The sequence below is a fragment of the Gopherus evgoodei genome, chromosome 3 (assembly GCF_007399415.2).
Source record: "Gopherus evgoodei ecotype Sinaloan lineage chromosome 3, rGopEvg1_v1.p, whole genome shotgun sequence".
NCBI classification, from domain to species: domain Eukaryota; kingdom Metazoa; phylum Chordata; order Testudines; family Testudinidae; genus Gopherus; species Gopherus evgoodei.
In genome coordinates this window covers 74,339,667-74,359,551 of record NC_044324.1, presented here as the reverse complement: position 1 = coordinate 74,359,551, position 19,885 = coordinate 74,339,667, and the positions used below count along the sequence as shown (strand labels likewise).

At 42.9% G+C, this 19,885-nt stretch overlaps 2 protein-coding genes across 10 annotated transcripts in view; one reads left to right on the top strand and one right to left on the bottom strand.

The window, feature by feature from the left end:
• The first annotated feature begins 32 nt into the window (after nucleotides 1-32).
• Nucleotides 33-15,919, top strand: PGM3 (phosphoglucomutase 3). 3 transcript variants are annotated; one of them, XM_030555829.1, is made up of 13 exons: nucleotides 33-100; nucleotides 2,392-2,611; nucleotides 3,602-3,786; nucleotides 4,268-4,335; nucleotides 5,371-5,504; nucleotides 5,717-5,912; nucleotides 9,254-9,411; nucleotides 11,027-11,110; nucleotides 12,115-12,213; nucleotides 12,555-12,671; nucleotides 13,628-13,750; nucleotides 14,051-14,224; nucleotides 15,000-15,919. In XM_030555829.1, the coding sequence occupies exons 2-13, from the start codon at nucleotides 2,408-2,410 to the stop codon at nucleotides 15,087-15,089; spliced, it is 1,632 nt and encodes a 543-aa protein (XP_030411689.1). In that variant the 5' UTR covers nucleotides 33-100; nucleotides 2,392-2,407; the 3' UTR covers nucleotides 15,090-15,919. The 3 variants fall into 3 exon arrangements, with proteins under 3 accessions (XP_030411689.1, XP_030411688.1, XP_030411687.1); XM_030555828.1 differs by having other exon boundaries at nucleotides 67-100; nucleotides 2,406-2,611; XM_030555827.1 differs by lacking the exon at nucleotides 33-100 and adding an exon at nucleotides 126-184.
• A 689-nt stretch (nucleotides 15,920-16,608) lies between these two features.
• LOC115648353 (protein dopey-1) overlaps nucleotides 16,609-19,885 on the bottom strand; it is an 89,273-nt gene continuing 85,996 nt past the window's right edge. For all 7 annotated transcript variants that reach the window (XM_030555817.1, XM_030555820.1, XM_030555819.1 and 4 more), the window contains one exon: nucleotides 16,609-17,201. In XM_030555817.1, the coding sequence (XP_030411677.1) occupies nucleotides 16,896-17,201 (306 nt within the window). In that variant the 3' untranslated portion in view covers nucleotides 16,609-16,895. The remainder of the gene's footprint in view (nucleotides 17,202-19,885) is intronic.

Here is a 19,885-nt window from a genome sequence, read left to right as displayed (position 1 = left end):
CGCGGCGTCAGGGGTTGTGGCTACGCGTGAGGCCAGGAAGGGGCGTGTTAGACCATCTGGCCGCTGAGAGCCACGTCGGCAGCTGCTGGGGGTGCTGCAGGTAGGCGGGGCTGCGCTGTCGCTGCGGTCTAGGGGCCCGGGGACGTGGTTTGCTCGGCGGGGTCTCCGTCCTGGGCACGCTTTGGTGAGGGCGGCGGGGCTGGGCAGGGTCACGTGGCAGGGATGGGCACCTCGCCCTGGGAGTAGGGCTGGTCTGTGCTGGGTGTGTGCTCCGGGGGCTGGCGGGGGGCGACTAGCTGCTGCCAGCTCTGCGGAGCTCCAGACGGGCCGCTCTGTGCTCCCCTCACTCTGGTAACTGTTCGGGAAAGTTTTACCTTCTGCTGTTAAAACTCTCCTGCTTGGTGTCAGCCCACTGGGGGGGAAGTAGGGAGGAACAAGGTATCTCCTGCACTAATGAGGTCGGGTTACTATATTTCGAGTTCCCAAACAGAGGACAGTGCCAGTCACACAGGTGCCGACTTCCCTCTGTCCAGGGAGTGCTCTGCCCCTTTCCCAAGGACTCTGCCCCTTCCTGCCCCTTGTGTACCCTGCTCCCACTCTCTCTTCCCACCCCCAGCACCTCCACGCCGGCTGCAGAAGGTGCTGATCACAGTGGAATTGGTGCCTGTGCTGTCAGGGGGACGAGAGGAAGGGGGTACAGTTCATATCGTAATACCCTTACTTGTGTGCTGCTGCTTGCCACAGCACTGCCTTCAGAGCTGGATACCTGGCCAGCAACTGCCATTCTCTGGTGGTCCCACTCTAAAGGCAAGGAAAAAGGACGAGCAAGGAAAAATGAAGGCTGTTTGTTCGCATTTCAAAAATCCACTTGAACAGAGAACCAGAAAAGAAGTTATGTCCAGGAAAACCTGGACATATGGTAACCCTATATTGAGCAGTGGTCTCCTGTCTCCCATGTGCCAGTTATGGTAGCCTGCATCACCCAGTAGTTAAATTTTCCAAGGAGTACCCTCTTGCTGTCTCCCTTAAACATGTGCAAGGCCACCTCCCGGATTTCCGATCCCTTCTTAAAATTCTCCTCTGCTGTGATGTGTACGGAAAAGTCAACAATGGAGGCAGCTTCTGTGCTGTTATCCCTGTCATGCTTAACATTACTGTTCCGTTGTTACTTTGTATTCTGCTTGTCTGTCAGCTGAACCCGCATGTTGTTTCTTGCCTTATTCTCAGGCCATATCTACGCTACACTTCCGTTGTCAAAACTTTTGTCACTCGGATGTGAAAAAAACACACCCCTGAATGACGGAAAGTGCCAGTGTGCACAACCTTTAAGTCGCTGGGAGATGCTTTCCTGGCAACAAAATCTACTGCCTCTTGGGGTGGTTTTATTTTGTTGCTGGGAGTACACTACACACCTTGCAGCGGCATGGTTGCGCTGTTGTAAGGTGCACAATGTAGACATAGCCTTACTTGGTAACAGGGCTTCAGAGCTGGGCTTCGGCTCCGCTCCAGCTCCGGGTGAAAACCTACTGCTCCAGAGCTTCTTCGCGTTCCAGCTCTGGGCTCCGCTCCAAAGCCCTGCTTGGTAAGGTCTTTGGATTAGGGATGCTTTTGGTTCTGTGTTTGTACAACACCTAATGTAGTGGAGCCCTGATCTATGGTTGGAGCCCCTAAGAATCGCCACAATACAAACAATAATTTTGCTTGGATATTAAAAGAAGGAAGTAATAGACTTTACGTAGTTGGAGTATGTTGGGGAAGGAAATCTGGGAGTTTGGTCTGGTGTTGCAGCCAAATACCCTCTGCCTGCTGTTGTCTGGAACAGGAGACACTCTCTCTCCCTGCCACTTGCACTAGGGCCACTGGACCAGTGCAACTGAGGATCGCCCCCTTGACCCAGTCTCTTCCTCTCTGTGCACTGACTTGTGGAGCTGGCACAGACTCCCTTTAAGGTATGTAGGTGATGTGGGGGCTCCTTCCCAGGCTATAATGCTGGTGTTTCCTGTGCAAACTCATCATTAGCTTGTGGGGTGTGAATGTCTTCGTGTGGACCCTCTACATGGGATTAATTTCAATTCACATATCTAATAACCCTGACTCTAACAATAGCGAAATATAAAAAAAAAAACCCTATATTACATGAATATATGTAGACTTAACTTAAACTCTTGAGTGGTTTTCCTCAAGATTAAGTTGCTGTTTAAAATATGTTTTTACTACACAAATAAACATCCTTAAAAGCTAAAAGCATTTTTCATGTAAATGCTACTTGTTTCTGTCTGTCATCTGAGACTTATTCTTATCTGGTTAATTCAATATATCTGTGGATTTACAAAGTGTAATATGAGAAGTTTATTATGGTGATTTTAGCCTTTACTGATAACATCTCTACAGTTTCCTTTTTATAGAAATGGATTTTGAGGCAGTTGCAAAGTACTCAGCATTACACCTGAAGCCAGCTGGACTTAGCCTTCAGTATGGAACTGCTGGATTTCGTACCAAGGCAGGACATCTTGATCATATCATGTATCGCATGGGTTTGCTGGCAGTACTAAGGTCCAGGCAGACCAAATCTACTATTGGAGTCATGGTTACAGCATCTCACAATCCTGAAGTAAGAATGTTTCTGATTGTATTTTTTTTTTTTTAAAAAAAGGAAAATAGATGATATCAGCCAAAGGAGAGTCAGTCTCTAAGCTAGCAGAGACTGAAAGCATTTAGAAGCCAGATCATGTGAACACTTGTGCTTAATTTAAGCATGTGAATAGTCCCATTGACCACAAATAACACTGATTGCATGCTGGAAGCTGCTTTGCCACACGAACTCATACTCCCACTCTTGCTTGGAGGGAAGAAAAAACTACACTTTGGAAGGAGAACTGTTACAATACAGGACCTTATGAGCATGAGAAGCTGGTAGTACATCTGAGGGAGAGCAAACCCTTTCAGCAAATTCTGAATATATATTTTTTTTAAGTTGACTTTCAAGAAGCAATGGTTATAAGTGGAGTATTTGCTTCATTTATCTGTTGCTTTTAGGGTATTTCAGGCTATGGAATCGCTAAGCCTGTCACTTTGATACCAGAAGTTTTACATGAAAAATAGTGACTTAATATTTTGATGATATTACTGATTTCAGCTGTGTGGGTATTTGTTTGGTAGCTTTTATTAGGAACACTTTAGGCCTAAATGAAGCCATAATGATATATCTATATCAGGAGTAGGCAACCTATGGCACGCGTGCTGAAGGCAGCACGTGAGCTCATTTTCAGTGGCACTCACACTGCCTGGGTCCTGGCCACCACTCCGGGCGGCTCTGCATTTTAATTTAATTTTAAATGAAGTTTCTTAAACATTTTAAAAACCTTATTTACTTTACATACAACAATAGTTTAGTTATATATTATAGACTTATAAAGATACCTTCTAAAAATGTTAAAATGTATTGATGGCACGTGAAACCTTAAATTAGAGTGAATAAATGAAGACTCAGCACAGCACTTCTGAAAAGTTGCCGACCTTTGATCTATATTTATCTTCTGTCTTTAAAGAGACTCTGCTGGGTTTCTGACTTTTAGACTTAGTACATTTATTTTCTTCTAAGGAAGACAATGGTGTAAAATTGGTTGATCCTCTGGGTGAAATGTTGACCTCTGCCTGGGAAGAATATGCTACACGCCTAGCTAATGCAGAAGAGCAAGAAATACAGAGCATACTGACTGAGATCTGCCAGAAAGAAGCAGTGAAACTGCACCAATATGCCTCAGTTTTTATTGGTAGAGACACGAGGTAATTGTAAAATGATATAGATATATTTGTATATTGACTGTATTGAACTATCAAAAGTTGCATTCACAGGCAGTTATCTCTGCTGGAATTTCTGTGCACAGAATGCAAGACTCTGTAAGGGCAGCACAGCACACTTCACATGTTTCATTTTAAATCTACCTGTTATGGTAACTTGTTTAACTCTCCACACACAATATGCTTCTTGGGCCTAATCTAATGTCCACTGAAGAGGATGGAAGGACTTCTTTTGATTTCAGTGAGCATTAGATTGGGCCTTTTAGTGTTAGTGATGCCATTACTACATCAGCTTCTTAATCTTTATGTAATTATCTTAGTATTACATGGGAATCTGATTCTGCATTGGGATCCATGTTGGTGGACTTCTCCACCTGTGCAGATCTCCCCAAAGGAGTGAGGCCTAGGTTTGTATTTCTGCATAGTGTTTGCTTAAAAAGTAGCGATTGTATTTATTCTTTTTCAGACCTAGCAGTGAGAAACTTTCACAATCAGTAATAGATGGTGTATCTGCACTAGGTGGTCAATATCATGGTATGTTGACATTTAACCTTATGCTTTATATTTGAAGTTTTTATGTAAGTGTGAAATATAATAGACCCAAAGTTGTAGCTTAGATGCCATTTCCATCTAGTGAATGTGTGTTTTGGGATGATCTTAACATAAGAGGCTACTTCTTTATACAAGTTTACTAGAAAGTGGCTTTTTTTTGTTTGTTTTTTATTTTTTCCCCAGATGGGTTTCTTGCAAAATATTTCCTATAATACATATGGTAGTAAATATTGTATGTCTCTAAATAGGAATCAAGGTGGATGAGGTAGTATATTTTATTGGGCCAACTTCTTATGGCGAAAGATAAGCTTTCGAGCTACACAGAGCTCCTCTTTTGAAGGTGCTCCCAGGCTCATCATTTAAATGTGGTGTGACACCTTAAAAAGACTAACCTGGGAATTCATAAGTTTGCCAGACACTTACAAATTATGGTCTTTCATTAGTGTCTTTATTACAGTTTTATCACAACAATCTGTAACCCGCTAACAGCCCCCCACACACACTGCTTTTGTCCCATGACTGCAGGGATGCTAACAGTTCACTTCACCTTGTTAAATATTCTAAGAGATCGAACTACTTTATACTAAGCAATCTGTTCCACCTTGTATTTAGCTGTTACAGTCTGAGGGCTTGTATGCACATAAAACACTACAGCAGAACTGTAGCAATTCAGTGTGGACACTACCTATGCCAAGAGGAAAGATTCTCCATCTAGCACTGTTTACACGGGAACTTAGGGCCACTTTACTGTGCTGCTCAAGACCGTGGATTTTTCATACCTTTTGACAGACGTAGTTAAACCGTCCTAATTTTTTGATGTAGAGCAGGCCTGAGTACCTTTCCCCAGACCTGAAAGAGATGAGCTTTTTAGCTCTTCATCAACAGAAGTTTAGTCCAATAAAAGGTATTACCTCACCCACCTTGTCTCTTCAATATTTTGGGACTAACATTGCGAACAACAATCTAAACAGGAATGACTCTTCTGTTCTTTTAATATTGTGACTTGTTTTATATTAGATTATGGTCTGGTAACAACACCACAGCTGCATTACATGGTCTGCTGTCAAAATACTCAAGAGCACTATGGGAAGGCAACAGTGGAAGGTTACTACCAGAAACTATCCAAAGCTTTTGGGGAGCTGACAAAACAAGTGAGGGCTGTTACATTCTCACTAAACAATTCATTGCTTATATTCATGTAAATGTGAAAACTGGATATCTTCTGTGTATAAGTTTAAAAAATGGCTCAGAACACTTCAGACCTGCTTGTCCCCTGGTGTGGGGAATTGTGAGAACTATTGGATTTTTATCCAAAATATTATAGTTCACTTTAACACCTCTCCTTCTCTTCTCTTGTGTGAAGACTTCCAGCTCTGGAGATGACCAGATGTGTCTGAAGATAGATTGTGCAAATGGTATAGGAGCCCTGAAACTAAAAGAAATGGAACGTTACCTTCCAAAGAAACTGTTAATTCACTTATATAATGATGGAACCAAAGAGAAACTCAATCATTTATGTGGTGCAGACTTCGTGAAAGTTCATCAGAAACCTCCTCTGGGTATGTAATCTGCAATCTAAATCTTTTAACCCTTTTAGAATGCAAATTCTGTTAAGCAGCCTTCTCAGCAATAGCTTTCAAAGCACGGGCCTTAGCACGGAAATATAGTGATGCATGACTATAAGCAGAGAGAGGTGACTGATCTTTGTGGAACTGCTTGGTGATTTACAGCATTAAAGTGATAACAGATTATTCTAAGCTTAAAGTCCACCAGAGTAAATTTACACACGTCCCGACAATCTAAAGTGAATGAATGTAACTAAGAGAGCACCAGAACTATGAAGGATTTTAAGGAATAGTTGGGATAAATGTTATCCCGTCACTATCTGACTCAGGCCTGTGAAGAGATGATTTAGCCCAAATTCATGCAAGGTGCATAAAATAAAATTATGGGTTACAACTTCTAAAAATTGAGAGAGTGACCAGACTTAAGGAATATATTCCTAAGGCTATGCTGTTTTTCAGCTGCAGAACCATCCTCCTTCTCTGGAGTTGCTAGCTCATGGTGAACTCCAGGCTGCTGCTTCAGTCCTCTTGTAAAACTTCTCTTGCTGACTCAGTTTCTGTTGGTTTAGTTTGTTTGGAACTGTCAACTGGGGAAACAGCAGGAGGCTACCTCTGTAGGTCTGACTTCATGGGCTGCAGGTATAATAGTCCAGGGGAGGCTCTGTCACCACTGGACACCCGGTTGCAGGGTTTTGGGGGGAAGTTTTTTTTGTTATTCCCTGTGCAGGTTCTGGGATGGCTGAGGAGGCAGTACATGTGATTCACCTTCCTGGGTTCATCAGTAATCTCCCTGGACTCCAGAGAAATTACTGATGAGCCCAGGCAGCTGAGTAGTACATTCTGCCTCCTCAACAGCTCCAGAACCTGCATGGGGCATATCAAAAGTTGCTTCAATCGAGAGTGAAAGGCTTTTTCCCTGCAGCGGCTTGGGGTCTGGGGAGGCAAGTCAGGGCTCTTTTGGACAGGTGGGGTGGGGGACTCGGGGTTCCAGCCAGCCTGGGGTTCTGAGGGGGAGGCACTCAGGCCTCCGGCTGAGGGGGAACTTGTGGCTCTGGCCGTGCAGGGAGAGGAAGGTGATCTCAGGGCTCCAGCTGTGGGGTGCAGGGGAGGAGGCATGGGCAGAAGAGTGAATCCAGGGGGCTAGCCTTGCCTAAGGGTGGCTCCAGTGATTGCCCATGTGTGACTTTTGTATTAGCCACTGCTGGGATTGCCATAGCAGCCACTGTCAGGGAGTGGGTGGCTATTTCAGATGCAGAGTATAGCACAAGCTGGGGAAGCAAAGCTATTGCCACTTCATAGGATAAGGTGCCTCTTCATCCATAGGCTGAAATTAAGGCCATGGTTTTCAAACTGGAGTGTCTTAAGTTAGGAGTGTAAATCCAGAATTAGTCACCTGATTTCACTGACGTGCTGAGTGTTTACAACTCCTTGTTGAAATCATTAGGACACAGAAGGCACAGCACCTCTGAAACTCAGGCCACTTTTGTTTAGGTGGCTAACTGGATATACGTTCCTACATCTTTAGTTGTTCACATTCAAGCTTTGGTCTAAGCAGTGGTCCAGGCCACTGGGACATGCTAATTTATCTGCCAGCTGCAATTGCATTGCCTCATTCAGGTGTCAACTTACTTGAGAAAAGGGTGGCAAAGGGGGGAGGAGTTGGATGGAATTCCTGGGCAACTGAGAGGATAATAGTTGAGTGCTGCTCTCTTCTCATGCAGGACCCAGAATGTTTCCAGAACAAGAGATTCTGGGATGGGGTGAGGGGGCTTGGCACTCCCATCCTCCCTCTTTAGAAGATCTGCTCTTGAGATCGCTAAAATCAAGCAATACAATGTCAAGAAACGTTATTCTTTGGCATGAAAGTTCCCAGAGAATCCTTGTGTTCCTTCCCACTTCCCTCTGAGGCCATTAAAAAGGGTTCGGAGAGCTAACGGGAAGGATTATAAAGTCTAGGAGGAAAAATAACTAGTTTCCCTTGTAAATCTTTTTTTGAGCTCTATATTACTAGGCGGTAGCTGTTGGCAGTCTATCACATGGCTAGTTCTTTTAGTGAGTATTAAACAGTTTTGGCCCTCTAAAAACACAGAGCAAAACAAACACCCTACTCAATGTTTTGTATGACCAGCAGATCCACTTATCTCCAAGTGATGCAAAACATCTACATATCTTAGTAATGAATGCTATAGAAGCGCTATAATAGTGAAGAGTCTTACACCAAAAAGCATTGCTATATAATACCAGTTTGGTAGATAAAATGGGCAGGTGATTTCCTAGAAGTGTGGGCTCACTTGATATGCTTTGAACTTCCTCTCATTAATCCTGGCATTAACAAGGGGACACATGAGGGAGAAATGAGAACATACCTAAAGCAGGTGGTGAAAAATGTCTTGAAGAGGAAAAGAACTTTGGATGCAGAAGGGTTGATGTCCATCCAGCCTATAGACAATGAGATATAAAGTGGGAAAACCATGGCAAGAGGCCAAGAAAGCATAATGGATTCACCATGTATAATCACTTTGTGGGAAATGCTGATGAATAGTGCTCTATTCAAGTAGAAGAGGGTTGAATTTGAAGCAAGACACATGGAGGTTTATGGATCTGGGGCAGGGGGTTGGACTAGATGACCTTCTGAGGTTCCTTCCAATCCTAATATTCTACGATTCTACGATTCATTCCAGTCAGTTTGTAAAGGAGGTGTTATGAGGGAAGTGTTTGTTATGGTGCAGCATGCACCAAGCTGACACATTTCTGCTTCCACCCTGGGGTGAGGTCCATCTGTCTCATTTTGCAGGTATTACCTCACATCTGTGGATTACGGTGGGAGTACTAGATGTTTCTGACTTGGATAACTAGATGATGCAGCTGCTCGTACTCTGTGGTGGCTAGGCATGTGTTTGGGAGGGCTGGATTCTATTTTTGGTGCCATAATTGCTGTTTGTTACTTTTTTAACAGAATATACTAGGGGTGGCTCTGGGACTGTATCTCATATAGACTTTGTAACCTGACCTTTTTAAGGTGGCATAACAATAAATGGCTACAGAGACTGAATTTTCAGTTTTTCATTTCAAACTGAAGATGCACTTTTCTTTACAACTTCCATTCCATGCAGCTGCCCTGATTAGAAAAGTTCAAGATGGGATTTACTTAATAAAATCAACTTCTTGCTCTCATACTACTAAAAGTTTTTCACATTTAGAGTGTGCATGTATACAACTAATCTATCTTGGGAAAATATATATATAAATATATATTTATGAACATATATATATATATGAACTAAAGCTCTGCTTCACATTCCATAATCTAATAGTTTGTACTTCCATGTGTATAGGACTAGAAATCAAACCTAACGAAAGATGCTGCTCGTTTGATGGAGATGCAGACAGAATTGTTTATTACTATAACGATACTGCTGGCCATTTTCATCTTGTGGATGGAGATAAAATAGCAACTTTAATTAGCACTTTCATTAAAGAACTTCTTATCAAGGTAATTCCACTTATACAGTAAAGGCTTTTGCTTTGCCCCAAACTGTAAAACATACATCTCACCCAGTGATGGTGGGGGTTGCCCTGGGCATATGTACGCACACAGGTACTCTTTCTAAAGCCGCATACTGATGCAAAATTACATCTTAAAAAAAATCTGTTTTATACACCTGTTGCTGTGGCAAAAGGAGTGACGTAACTTTGGGAGGACAACAGGGGTGGCTTTAAATTCATGCTGAAACTAGAAAACTTAGCACTGACTGACCATGATTAAGGCTGCAGGTCTGTCACGGAGGTCAGATTTCATGACTTTTCCCATGACTTCTGCTGGGGCAGTCTCAGGCCACCTTTCCCTGCATCACCCCGTCCCAGCAGGAGTTTGGGTGGGGGACTCCGGGCCAGAGAATGTGGCATAGGAGGGGGTGCTGGCTCTGGGTGATGCTTACCTTGGGGTGGGGGGTGCTCCCCAGAAGCAGCGGCATCCCTCAGCTCCTTGGGGGAGGCACAGCCAGGGGACGCTGCACGTTGCCACCACCTGCAGGCACCGCCCTGGCAGCTCCCATTGGCTGGGAACTGTGGCCAATGGGCGCTGCGGAGGCAGCGCACAGAACTGCGCAGCTATGCCTCCGCCTAGGAGCTGAGGGATGTCGCTGTTTCCAGGGAGGCACAGAGCTGGGTAGGGAACCAGCCAGCTCCCTTCTCTTCCCCCCCGCCCCCATCACCCCCACACAAGCACCCATGGTGTCTCCCGCCCACCCCCTGAGCACTTCTGCACCTCCAGGCTGCCCTCTCCCCCATTTTTAGTTAGAGGTATATAGTAGAAGTCATGGACAGGTCACAAATTGTGAATTTTTGTTTACTGCCTGTGACCTGTTCATGACTTTTTAACTAAAAATACCTGTGACTAAAACGTAGCCTTAACCATGATGCCTTGACTAGAAAAAAGTTACTCTACTTTTAAATTTCACTTTACTGCTGACAAGATAAAGTGTCTTTCTCCCTCTTTCTCCTCGTCACCCTTTTAACTACATGTTGACCTGAGTTAAACTTGAGGACTCAATCGTATTCTTCCCTTCCCTTGGAAAATTCCTGTGAACCCAATTTGCATTTGAGTTACCTTGGAATAGATTTATGAAGTATTCTCGTGTTCTTACTGATTGTGAAAGGTGCTGCATGGACAAACTTGGAGCATAAAATCCCACTGTCCACTCCACTGAGAGTAAAAAGAGCAGTTCCAATCTCCATGCCCACTTGGTCCTTGGTGCCTCTGAGGCTGCCCTGCACACTCCAGTTGGTGTCAATTTCTGTGATGGACATCAGCTCATTTCTCCTGGGGCCACAGACACAGTATCCAATAACCACTTTTGACTTGAACTGGCCTTTGCCAGGTTCACAGTAATGACTTAATGTCAGAAAGTTCTGTGTCCTGTGAGCCAAGCCACTACCTCCTCATTCCCAAATGTGTCAGAGTTCTGGAAATCTGGTGGGAGGGCAGTTACTATGTGTTAAAAGTCGTTCATCCACTAAATATTCTGTTCTCATCTTGAACTAAAATCTTGGTTTAGCTTTTCCTTTATGTGTGTGCCATTAAGCCATTTACTTTTCCCTCTGCTCAGATAGGACAAACTCTAAAGATGGCAGTGGTACAAACAGCATATGCTAATGGAAGCTCTACACGTTATCTTGAGGAAACCATGAAGGTATCAAGTAATCTTGCTCTCTCCATCTCCTCCACAGTTGCTTCTTACTGTTAAAAAAGCATCAATAAAGTACTGCAGCGATGGACATCAGGCAGACCTAATTTGGAATAAACCTATTTTGCTTTAAACTTCATTAACTATTTAAATTTGTGGTGATAAATGATATTTTAAAGGTAGGGGAGGAACTTAAAAGTTGGATTGAAAATGCTAAACAAAATCATCTAAATTTTCTGACCCTTTACAGCTTCAGAGCCAGAGCCCATTATACACTGAGATGCCTGGGAGGAATCAGGTTAGGCCTGATCGTCTTAAAACAGTAAATTTTGTTGAAGTGATATTTATGGTCCTGATATTAGATAGGTTTTCTAGGCACCTGCCCTTCAGTTGCCTTCCTAGATAAAGCGCCCCCCTCTCCTGGAAAAAGGCCTGGTTTTTGGCTGCTTGGGCATTGAATACCTAAGCAGCTGATGTGGCTTAGGAAGCTAACTCCAGGAGAAGGCTTGTGGCTGAGAATTCTGGGTAGGCTGAGGCACTTGAGCTCCATCCCTTTAATCTTCAGTTCAATCCTGGCTCGCACAAGCAACTCCCTAGCTTCTGAGGCGTCCTTCCTTAGGCTGCTAACTCTCTCCATGTGTAGTGTAGGGAGCCTTGGGACCTGAGAATTCCACTAGGTGGGGGGTGGGGGGGGGGGCGGCATTGCAATACCATGTATCTTTGGGTACCTCCCCTTAATCTTTATCCTCTTTACTGATGGATAAATGAGAGAGTTACTTACCCAACAGGTCTGTAGTGAGAATTACTGGTAGATAACGTCTGTTACTGCTTTTTGTGGTCAAAGTGATGATGGACTATGAGCATTTAGTACACAACGGCTTGTAGATAGTTTCCTGATGCTTAATCTTGCAACTAAGTGGTAACAGTTTAGATAGTAAGAACACAGGATCACTCAGGATGTTGACTTCATTCCACTTTATCTATGCTTTTCTTGTGCCTCTGGGTTGTAGGTGCCTGTTCATTGTACCAAAACAGGAGTAAAGCATTTGCATCACAAGGCCCAGGAATTTGACATTGGAGTTTATTTTGAGGCAAATGGGCATGGCACAGTAAGTACTTGCACAAGAGGCATTATAGGGTTATTTGAGTTTTAAAGCCAGTATGTATAAAACTTAGCAACCAAATTAGCTTGAAAATAAGTAGCATCTTTCCAAATCCAAATAGGACTTCTTCTCCCTACCCTTATCCCCGTGTTTCCTAATCACCTCTCCTTCTCTCTTGTGTCTTCCCCCTGCCACTAACTGTTCAGTATTCTAAACATGGGGGTTCATGGAAGTGAAACCCAGAGACAACAAATTGGGTTTAGCTGGCATAAGAAATCAATTTTGTTGTATGTACTGTTTAGAGATGTCTGATGGCATACATCCTATTATCTCATCTTTTACTTTAGGTATTATTTAGTAAAGCTGCTGAAGAGAAAATAAGACACATGGCAAAAGAAGGAAAGGAGAATCAAAAAAGAGAAGCTGCAAAGATGCTTGAAAATACCATTGATCTGATTAATCAAGTAAGAGCTGAAATGTAAAAATTAGATACTTTGTTTCTGATGTGGGGGACTAACACTGTTGGCATGTTGAGGGACCGGATGGGAGGAGTGTGTAGAAAATCTTGTGGAGGAAGGCAGCACACCATGACAAAACAGGCAAAGGGAAGAAATGGCCTATTTTAACATCCTACCAGGCTAGACAGACAGCTATGGGCACCCGCTATTCTCTTTTAAAACCCCTCTCTCCACTCTTGGTGTACTAAAGGAAGACCTGTTTGAATAGTAATTGTTTCACTTTGAAAGATGTCAAGAGTTCCACATATACAAAGGCAAAACACTTCCATCTGGTCTTCTGCGCTTGTAGCTAGAGAAAAAGAAGGGGATTGGATGGCTTGGGAGACTGGAGAATGACACCTCAGACCCACATCCCATTACTAGTTTCTTTCTTTTGGTTGAATCACACCAGAAGGGTAACTTTGATCTGAAATGAGATGATGATATTTATAGGCCCTTGTATCTATCTGGACACTGGTATTATTTTTGGTGGTCTTAGCCTAGAGGCAAATAGGCATACAGTGAGAGCATCCCACTTTGAGGTGGTTCCTTTTAAGGCACAAGTCCAAAGTATCCTTTGCAGGTCACCTTTAAGTGGAGTTATGACGGCAGAGCAAATGTAGGGAGGGAACAAGCTGCCTGCCCTCACTGAATCTGACCTTCCAGTTACTGGAGTTCATCTTCCTACTAGAATTCATCTTTTTAATAAAACAACATTCCAGTGAAGTACACTGTATGTTCTCTAGTTCATTGCTTCCTGCCAGTGCTCCTGGTAAGGAAAATCAAGCTTATGACAGTCACCCAGTAATCTTTTGGTGGTGTGGTTTGGTGTGTTTTTGTTTTAATTCGCTAGAACAAATCTAACAATACCCTGGATTTTCTAACTGTCATTGAAGACTCCTTTATTTTCTTCATATTCATAGACTGTGGGTGATGCCATCTCAGATATGCTGGTGATTGAAGCAATCTTGGCTCTAAAGGGTTTGACAGTGCAACAGTGGGATGCCATCTACACAGATCTTCCCAACCGACAGCTGAAAGTTAAGGTTAGTGATACTGTAACATTGGCCAGAGTTTAGTGGTCAGTGTCTGTCTCTTTCTCTCTCTCTCTCTCTCAGGAGACCCTCCCTGCATTCATCTAGTCACTGGCCTTCCTCTCTGCATGCTGAAGATACAAAGCTGTCTATGCCATATTGATATTCTTACGGTAATTCAAATCCAGCTAGGAGAAATGACAAAGATGACCAGGAAGAACTTCACTTACTGAAGCAACAAATCAGATTAAATGACAAATTGGAGGCCCAACAGGGTAGCTCTTTATATGTTGTTTGGTCCTATCACTGTAGGTTGCAGACAGACGAGTCATTGACACGACAGATGCTGAGAGACGTGCAGTTACACCCCCAGGACTACAAGAAAAAATTGATGAACTTGTAAAGAAGTACAGAGTATCACGAGCTTTTGTCCGCCCATCAGGAACAGAAGATGTAGTGCGAGTGTATTCTGAAGCAGACACACAGGTCAGAGCTGAAACAATTTGCACATTACAGCAGTTATATTGTTTAAGCAATTAAATCCTCTGAGACAGCACTACTAGAATTAGGGTGATGGGAGCTGGGGAGAGAGCCTATATATTAATGACACTTTTTTTTTATTTATCACATTCTGAAATTTAAGTGAGGAGCTCTAACCTGATAGGGAGATGAAGCAATTTTAGCGGTGTGTGTGTGTTTTGGGTTTTTTTTTCCAAATATTTCCAAGCCCCTCATTGAGTCTACAGGGATAAGCCTAGGATTTACCCTGAACAGCTAACATGACTTTTAAAGACATTAAAGCCTTTCTACATTAGGTGTTCAAACATCAGAGAGTGCATTTAAGAATTTTCCTCCTTTGCCCAATCTTGACAAACGCATAGTGGCTCAAATCCAGCCCAGGTTGGCAATGATTCACTGCTTCCTCTCCATGGCAACAAGGACGTCATCACAAAAAAACCCCTATTATAACTGACTATTTTATAAGAAACGAAGGAATAAGTGGCTGTAGAAACTGAACTTGCCCTAGAAGTAGCTTTTTCAGATGAGAAGTGACATCTTTGGAAAGCTTGTATTGCTATAATTATACTGCTGCTTGATAACATTAACTGACGTATGAGCATCAAATGAACAGCCTTCTATGAGCACTACATACATGTCCAAAAAAAAAACTGCCCCACACTCATCAATGTTAAGGTTCAGATAAAATGAACAATGCTTACAATATAGTAAACTTTTTTTTTCTTTTTTAAACAATCTATAGGAGAATGCAGATTCCCTGGCACATGAAGTAAGCCTGGCTGTTTACCATCTAGCTGGTGGAATAGGAGAACCACCTCAGCCTGTATGTTGAAGGACACAGCTGTGGTCATGCTACCTAAACCTTATTTTTTTTCCTTAGCATGAACCTAACATGTCAGCAATAACAAATCAAACGTGTTTTATTTTTAAAAAAAAGTGTGGAGTATTCTTATACTTTATCCTTAATGGGACAGTCCTGCTGCTCTAAAAATTGGGGTTTTTTAAGCCTTGTTGGACCTTTTTACTTCTGTTGAAGTACAATCATATAGCTGGAGTTAAGTGACAGCTCCATTTAATCAACCAGGTAATAAAAACCAGCTCTTGTAATGCCCGGTTTGTGGGGACTCTACCCACTGGCTGCACTGCTAACCTAAACTGACTGTTTAATAAGATGGTGTGAAAAACCTCTCATTGATTGCTGCCGCACAGACAGAACTATTACCTTGCCTACTACACTAATCAGTACTGGGTAGCAGCATCACAATAAATGGTTGGTTATAGTATATTGTCCCTTTGCTTGGTGTGCTTCAATTTTGTGAGTAAGCAGAACACTGACTTGAATAAATCCTTGCAGAAAGCGGGATTCTTGTACATCTGGGTTCTGGCTGCTTAGTGGCCAGAATAGTACACAGATGTGTCATCATACACCTGTGAGGTTCCACACTTGCTGAGCTACTATGTAGTCACTTCTGTTTTCAGCTGTTAACCAGGCCAGTGATGGCCTCCAAAACTTTAGAGACCACTGTTTCCTAGATGTGGTCCCTGTCCTCTAGTGCTCTTTCAGGCACCTCAGCTGTATTATACAAGTAACTTTCTGTAAAGGGCTGTAACCACATAGCATAAAATCTCAACTGTAAAACTGGGACCTAAATGTTACAGCTGTATTACCTATCTCCTCCCAGCTTGGTATTATTTTACTCTTGAATTCCATGTGAGTAATTTCCAATATTAAAGTTGCTGTCCCTCATTTTGAGACTTTGCTCACATATATACCTCAGTAGGATGAGAACTACTCTATCCTGATAGGGACAGATTAGTCTTTCCAAACTATAGCCACAGCACAGAAGCTGCTGTTCAACATTCTCTGGTGTCAATTTTATTTCCCCCTTACTCCCTGAAGAAAATCTGTTCTAGCTGAGACTTTCTAGAATGTATATAAAATGAAGCTTAGGGATATACTTGTGAGAAATCACAACTCAAGTGAATCAGTTTCATAACAAATTCCTCATGTGATTCAAGGAAATACTGAATGGCATATTATTGCACAGTGGAGTATAGCAATAGCATGTAACTTAGTCTTTTAAATGTCTGGGCTTAATGGATAGAACTGAAGTATTGTAATAATGTGTGTGATTAGATAATACTTGCTTCAATACTGGCAAAGCACCTTTCATTTTAATGCCATATAAACTCTTTGGGTAGGCACACAGTACATATGCATAACCCACAGTAAAATATAATAGGGACCATCATTCAAAGAACTAGCAGATTGCCAGCTTCAACAGAAAAAGTGTGTTAGCAACTTCCAATGGGTTAGAGAAACTGTGAACACAAAGAAACTAGAAACAAAGTGAAAAATGTGCAGCTTGTATTTTGTAGTTTGTTTTTCTTTAAAGACAGAACTCAAGACAAAACACAGATACTGTAAATATTAGGCATCATAATCAATATGAGCCAACAATATTTAAACTTGATTCAGGCTACATCCAGAACTGATCTCTTATTTACAAATATTTAAATATAACCTGAAATGTTCTTTACATACAGCATAAGAAAAGAAAACTATACAACTCTGAAAGATACAGCATTTCATTTAAACAATTACATTACATTTAAGCTGAATAGTACTAGTTATAGCTCACGTTTTTATGACACCTTCCAGGAAATCCTTCTCAACCATCTCTTCAATTTTTTGCCTTGCTTTGCTGGAGAATGTTTTTTGGTTCTCCATTTTTATGTCCTTACTGGGGAAAGAATTTGGGTAAAGGACAGGGCTCCCTGAGTGTCCAACACATCTGCTTGTGACTTTGCTATTAAAAACCTGGCTGAGTACATTGAAGAAAGGGAGAAGCTGCTCAATGCTGCGGACGGTATAGATGGTTAACAGCAAATGACCTGGTTCCCAACTTAATGTTTTCCCTGAGCAGTCCTCCTCTGGGTTTTTCTGTAAATACAGATAAATATGAAATAGTACAGAACAAAAGCAAAATACATAGAAGAAGCAGAAAATTTAAGAGGTTAAAACATTTCAGTACATTGCTACCAGCAGAACAGCTGTTAGTGAATCTCTAGGGCAGTATTTAAGTCATCTACTAAAGTAGACTTGTTCTTTGACATCAGTGTTCTTATCTCAGTCTGTGGCCAATATTACTGAAGATACAAATCCCAGAACAGAGACACTAAAATAAAATTAAACATTTTTATTGGAGAGCAACAGTACTGATATTTCAGGAGATCAGCTGTGCAAGGATTTATTTCTATAATAATATTTTATAGTTTGACATCTAGAGTCTAAACAGACATCATTTCTCAGAGCATGAAAGTTAAATTACTTACCTGAAATGTGTGCATCTCAGAAGATATTGTCCACTTAGGTTACATACATGGGCTTAGGGCATTGTTTGACAGAAGAAATTTCTGGAACCCCACCACTAAAGGCAGCAGTCATAAGCCAAAAGCTGAAAGGGTATGTGCATATGTGTGTATATATCCCTCCTTTAGGGTTTTCTATAGCATTAGTCACTGTAATACCTACTGTGCATTACACTGTAGTCTTTAACCATCAGTTCCCCTTTTGATCCAAATTACCATCGTAACGATACCCTAAGCTAGAAAATGACCATGACTATGCCAACACTTGAGAGGATGTGGCTGCACACTGCTCTACATGGACCAGTATAGTATATTGGCAGTGTTCCTTCTACCACAAAGCAAATGTACCCAGCTGTGTTGTAGCAGGAGTTGGTGCTTATTCCTGAGGGAGGGAGGAAGAGGAAAAGCACCACATCAATGAGTAATGTCTTGAAATGCCTCTGATCTGCGTGCTTCCCCTCCCACATGGGTGTAGCACATACAGAATAAGAAGTGGCGACTGGAGAATTATCAAAGGAAACACCATGGGACATGAGCAGACAGCATGAGAGCAATGTGAGAAGCCCCTAACATAAGGGGATGTGAAAATCAGAAGAGGAGGTGTGAGAATAGATTTACTTACTGTTTACTCACGTTTCAGCCCCTGGGTAACTACAGATTTATTCAAAGTATTATATTCTATAAACATATTTTTTACCCTTTAAACAACATTAAGCATCTTTTTTGAAACTAAGACTTATGGGGACATCTCCATTATATAAAATAGTCTTCAAAATGCAGGACAATATATTCTATTTAGTATTTTTCTTCAGCAGTGAAACTGTTTTGTCCTATGATATGACTTAAAACTGTCACTTATTTGGTAAAATTTCTTGAGTAAAACAGGCTGTGTGACAAATCAGAGCAAGAAGAAAAGACTGTTACTCACCTTTGTAACTGTTGTTCTTCGAGATGTGTTGCTCATATCCATTCCAATTAGGTGTGCGCGCGCCGCGTGCACATTCGTCGGAGACTTTTTACCCTAGCAACACTCGATGGGTCGACAGGTCGCCCCCTGGAGTGGCGGCACTATGGCGCCTGATATATACACCTGCCGGCCCATCTGCTCCTCAGTTCCTTCTTGCCGGCTACTCTGACAGTGGGGAAGGAGGGCGGGTATGGAATGGATATGAGCAACACATCTCGAAGAACAACAGTTACAAAAGGTGAGTAACAGTCTTTTCTTCTTCGAGTGCTTGCTTATATCCATTCCAATTAGATGATTCCCAAGCCTTACCTAGGCGGTGGGGTCGGAGCGAGACATTGCGGAATGTAAGACCGCTGAGCCAAAGGCGGCATTGTCTCTAGACTGTCGGACCAATGCGTAGTGCGATGCAAACATATGGATGGAAGACCAGGTGGCCACGCGGCAGATGTCCTGTATGGGAACATGGGCCAAGAACGCGGCAGATGAAGCTTGAGCCCGAGTAGAATGGGCAGTGAGATGGCCCGCCTGAGCATGAGCCAAGTCATAGCAAGCCCGAATACACAACGTAACCCAAGATGCAATACGCTGGGAGGAGATTGCCATGCCCTTCATACGTTCCACCACCGCCACGAATAGCTGGGGTGAGCGTCGGAAGGGCTTGGTCCTCTCGATGTAGAAGGCGAGAGCCCTCTGGACATCCAAAGTATGGAGCTGTTGCTCTCGTCGCGATGAATGCGGCTTTGGACAAAAGACTGGCAGGAAGATGTCCTGGTTAACGTGAAAGGCGGAGACGACCTTAGGGAGGAATGCCGGGTGCGGTGGCAGCTGTACCTTGTCCTGATGGAACACAGTATATGAAGGATCCACAGTCAATGCACGAAGCTCTGAGACTCGTCTAGCCGAGGTGATAGCGACTAGGAAAGCTATTTTCCAGGACAGGTACAGCAGCGAGCATGTGGCCAAAGGCTCAAAGGGGGGCCCCATGAGCCTGGTAAGACGAGGTTCAGGTCCCAGGTAGGGGTAGGCCGTTTGACCTGTGGGTATAGTCGCTCCAAGCTCTTGAGGAATCTGGAAACTATAGGGTGGGAAAAAACAGAACTGCCCGGATGGAAGGTGGATATAGGCGCAAGATCTACTCGCAGAGAGGAGATTGCCAACCCTTGCTGTTTGAGAGACCACACGTAGTCCAGGATAGTGGGGACTAATGCAGAATGCGGAGAATGGCCGTGCTGGTTACACCAGTGGCAGACGCGCTTCCATTTTGCGAGGTATGTCGAGCGGGTGGAGGG

Bases quoted from the DNA above. Each gene is read 5' to 3' on its own strand.
- PGM3 (XM_030555829.1), top strand. From the start codon at position 2,408: ATGGATTTTGAGGCAGTTGCAAAGTACTCAGCATTACACCTGAAGCCA. The intron at 3,787-4,267 runs GTAATTGTAAAA...ATTCTTTTTCAG, and splicing joins TTTATTGGTAGAGACACGAG to ACCTAGCAGTGAGAAACTTT. The intron at 12,672-13,627 runs GTAAGAGCTGAA...TCATATTCATAG, and splicing joins CCATTGATCTGATTAATCAA to ACTGTGGGTGATGCCATCTC.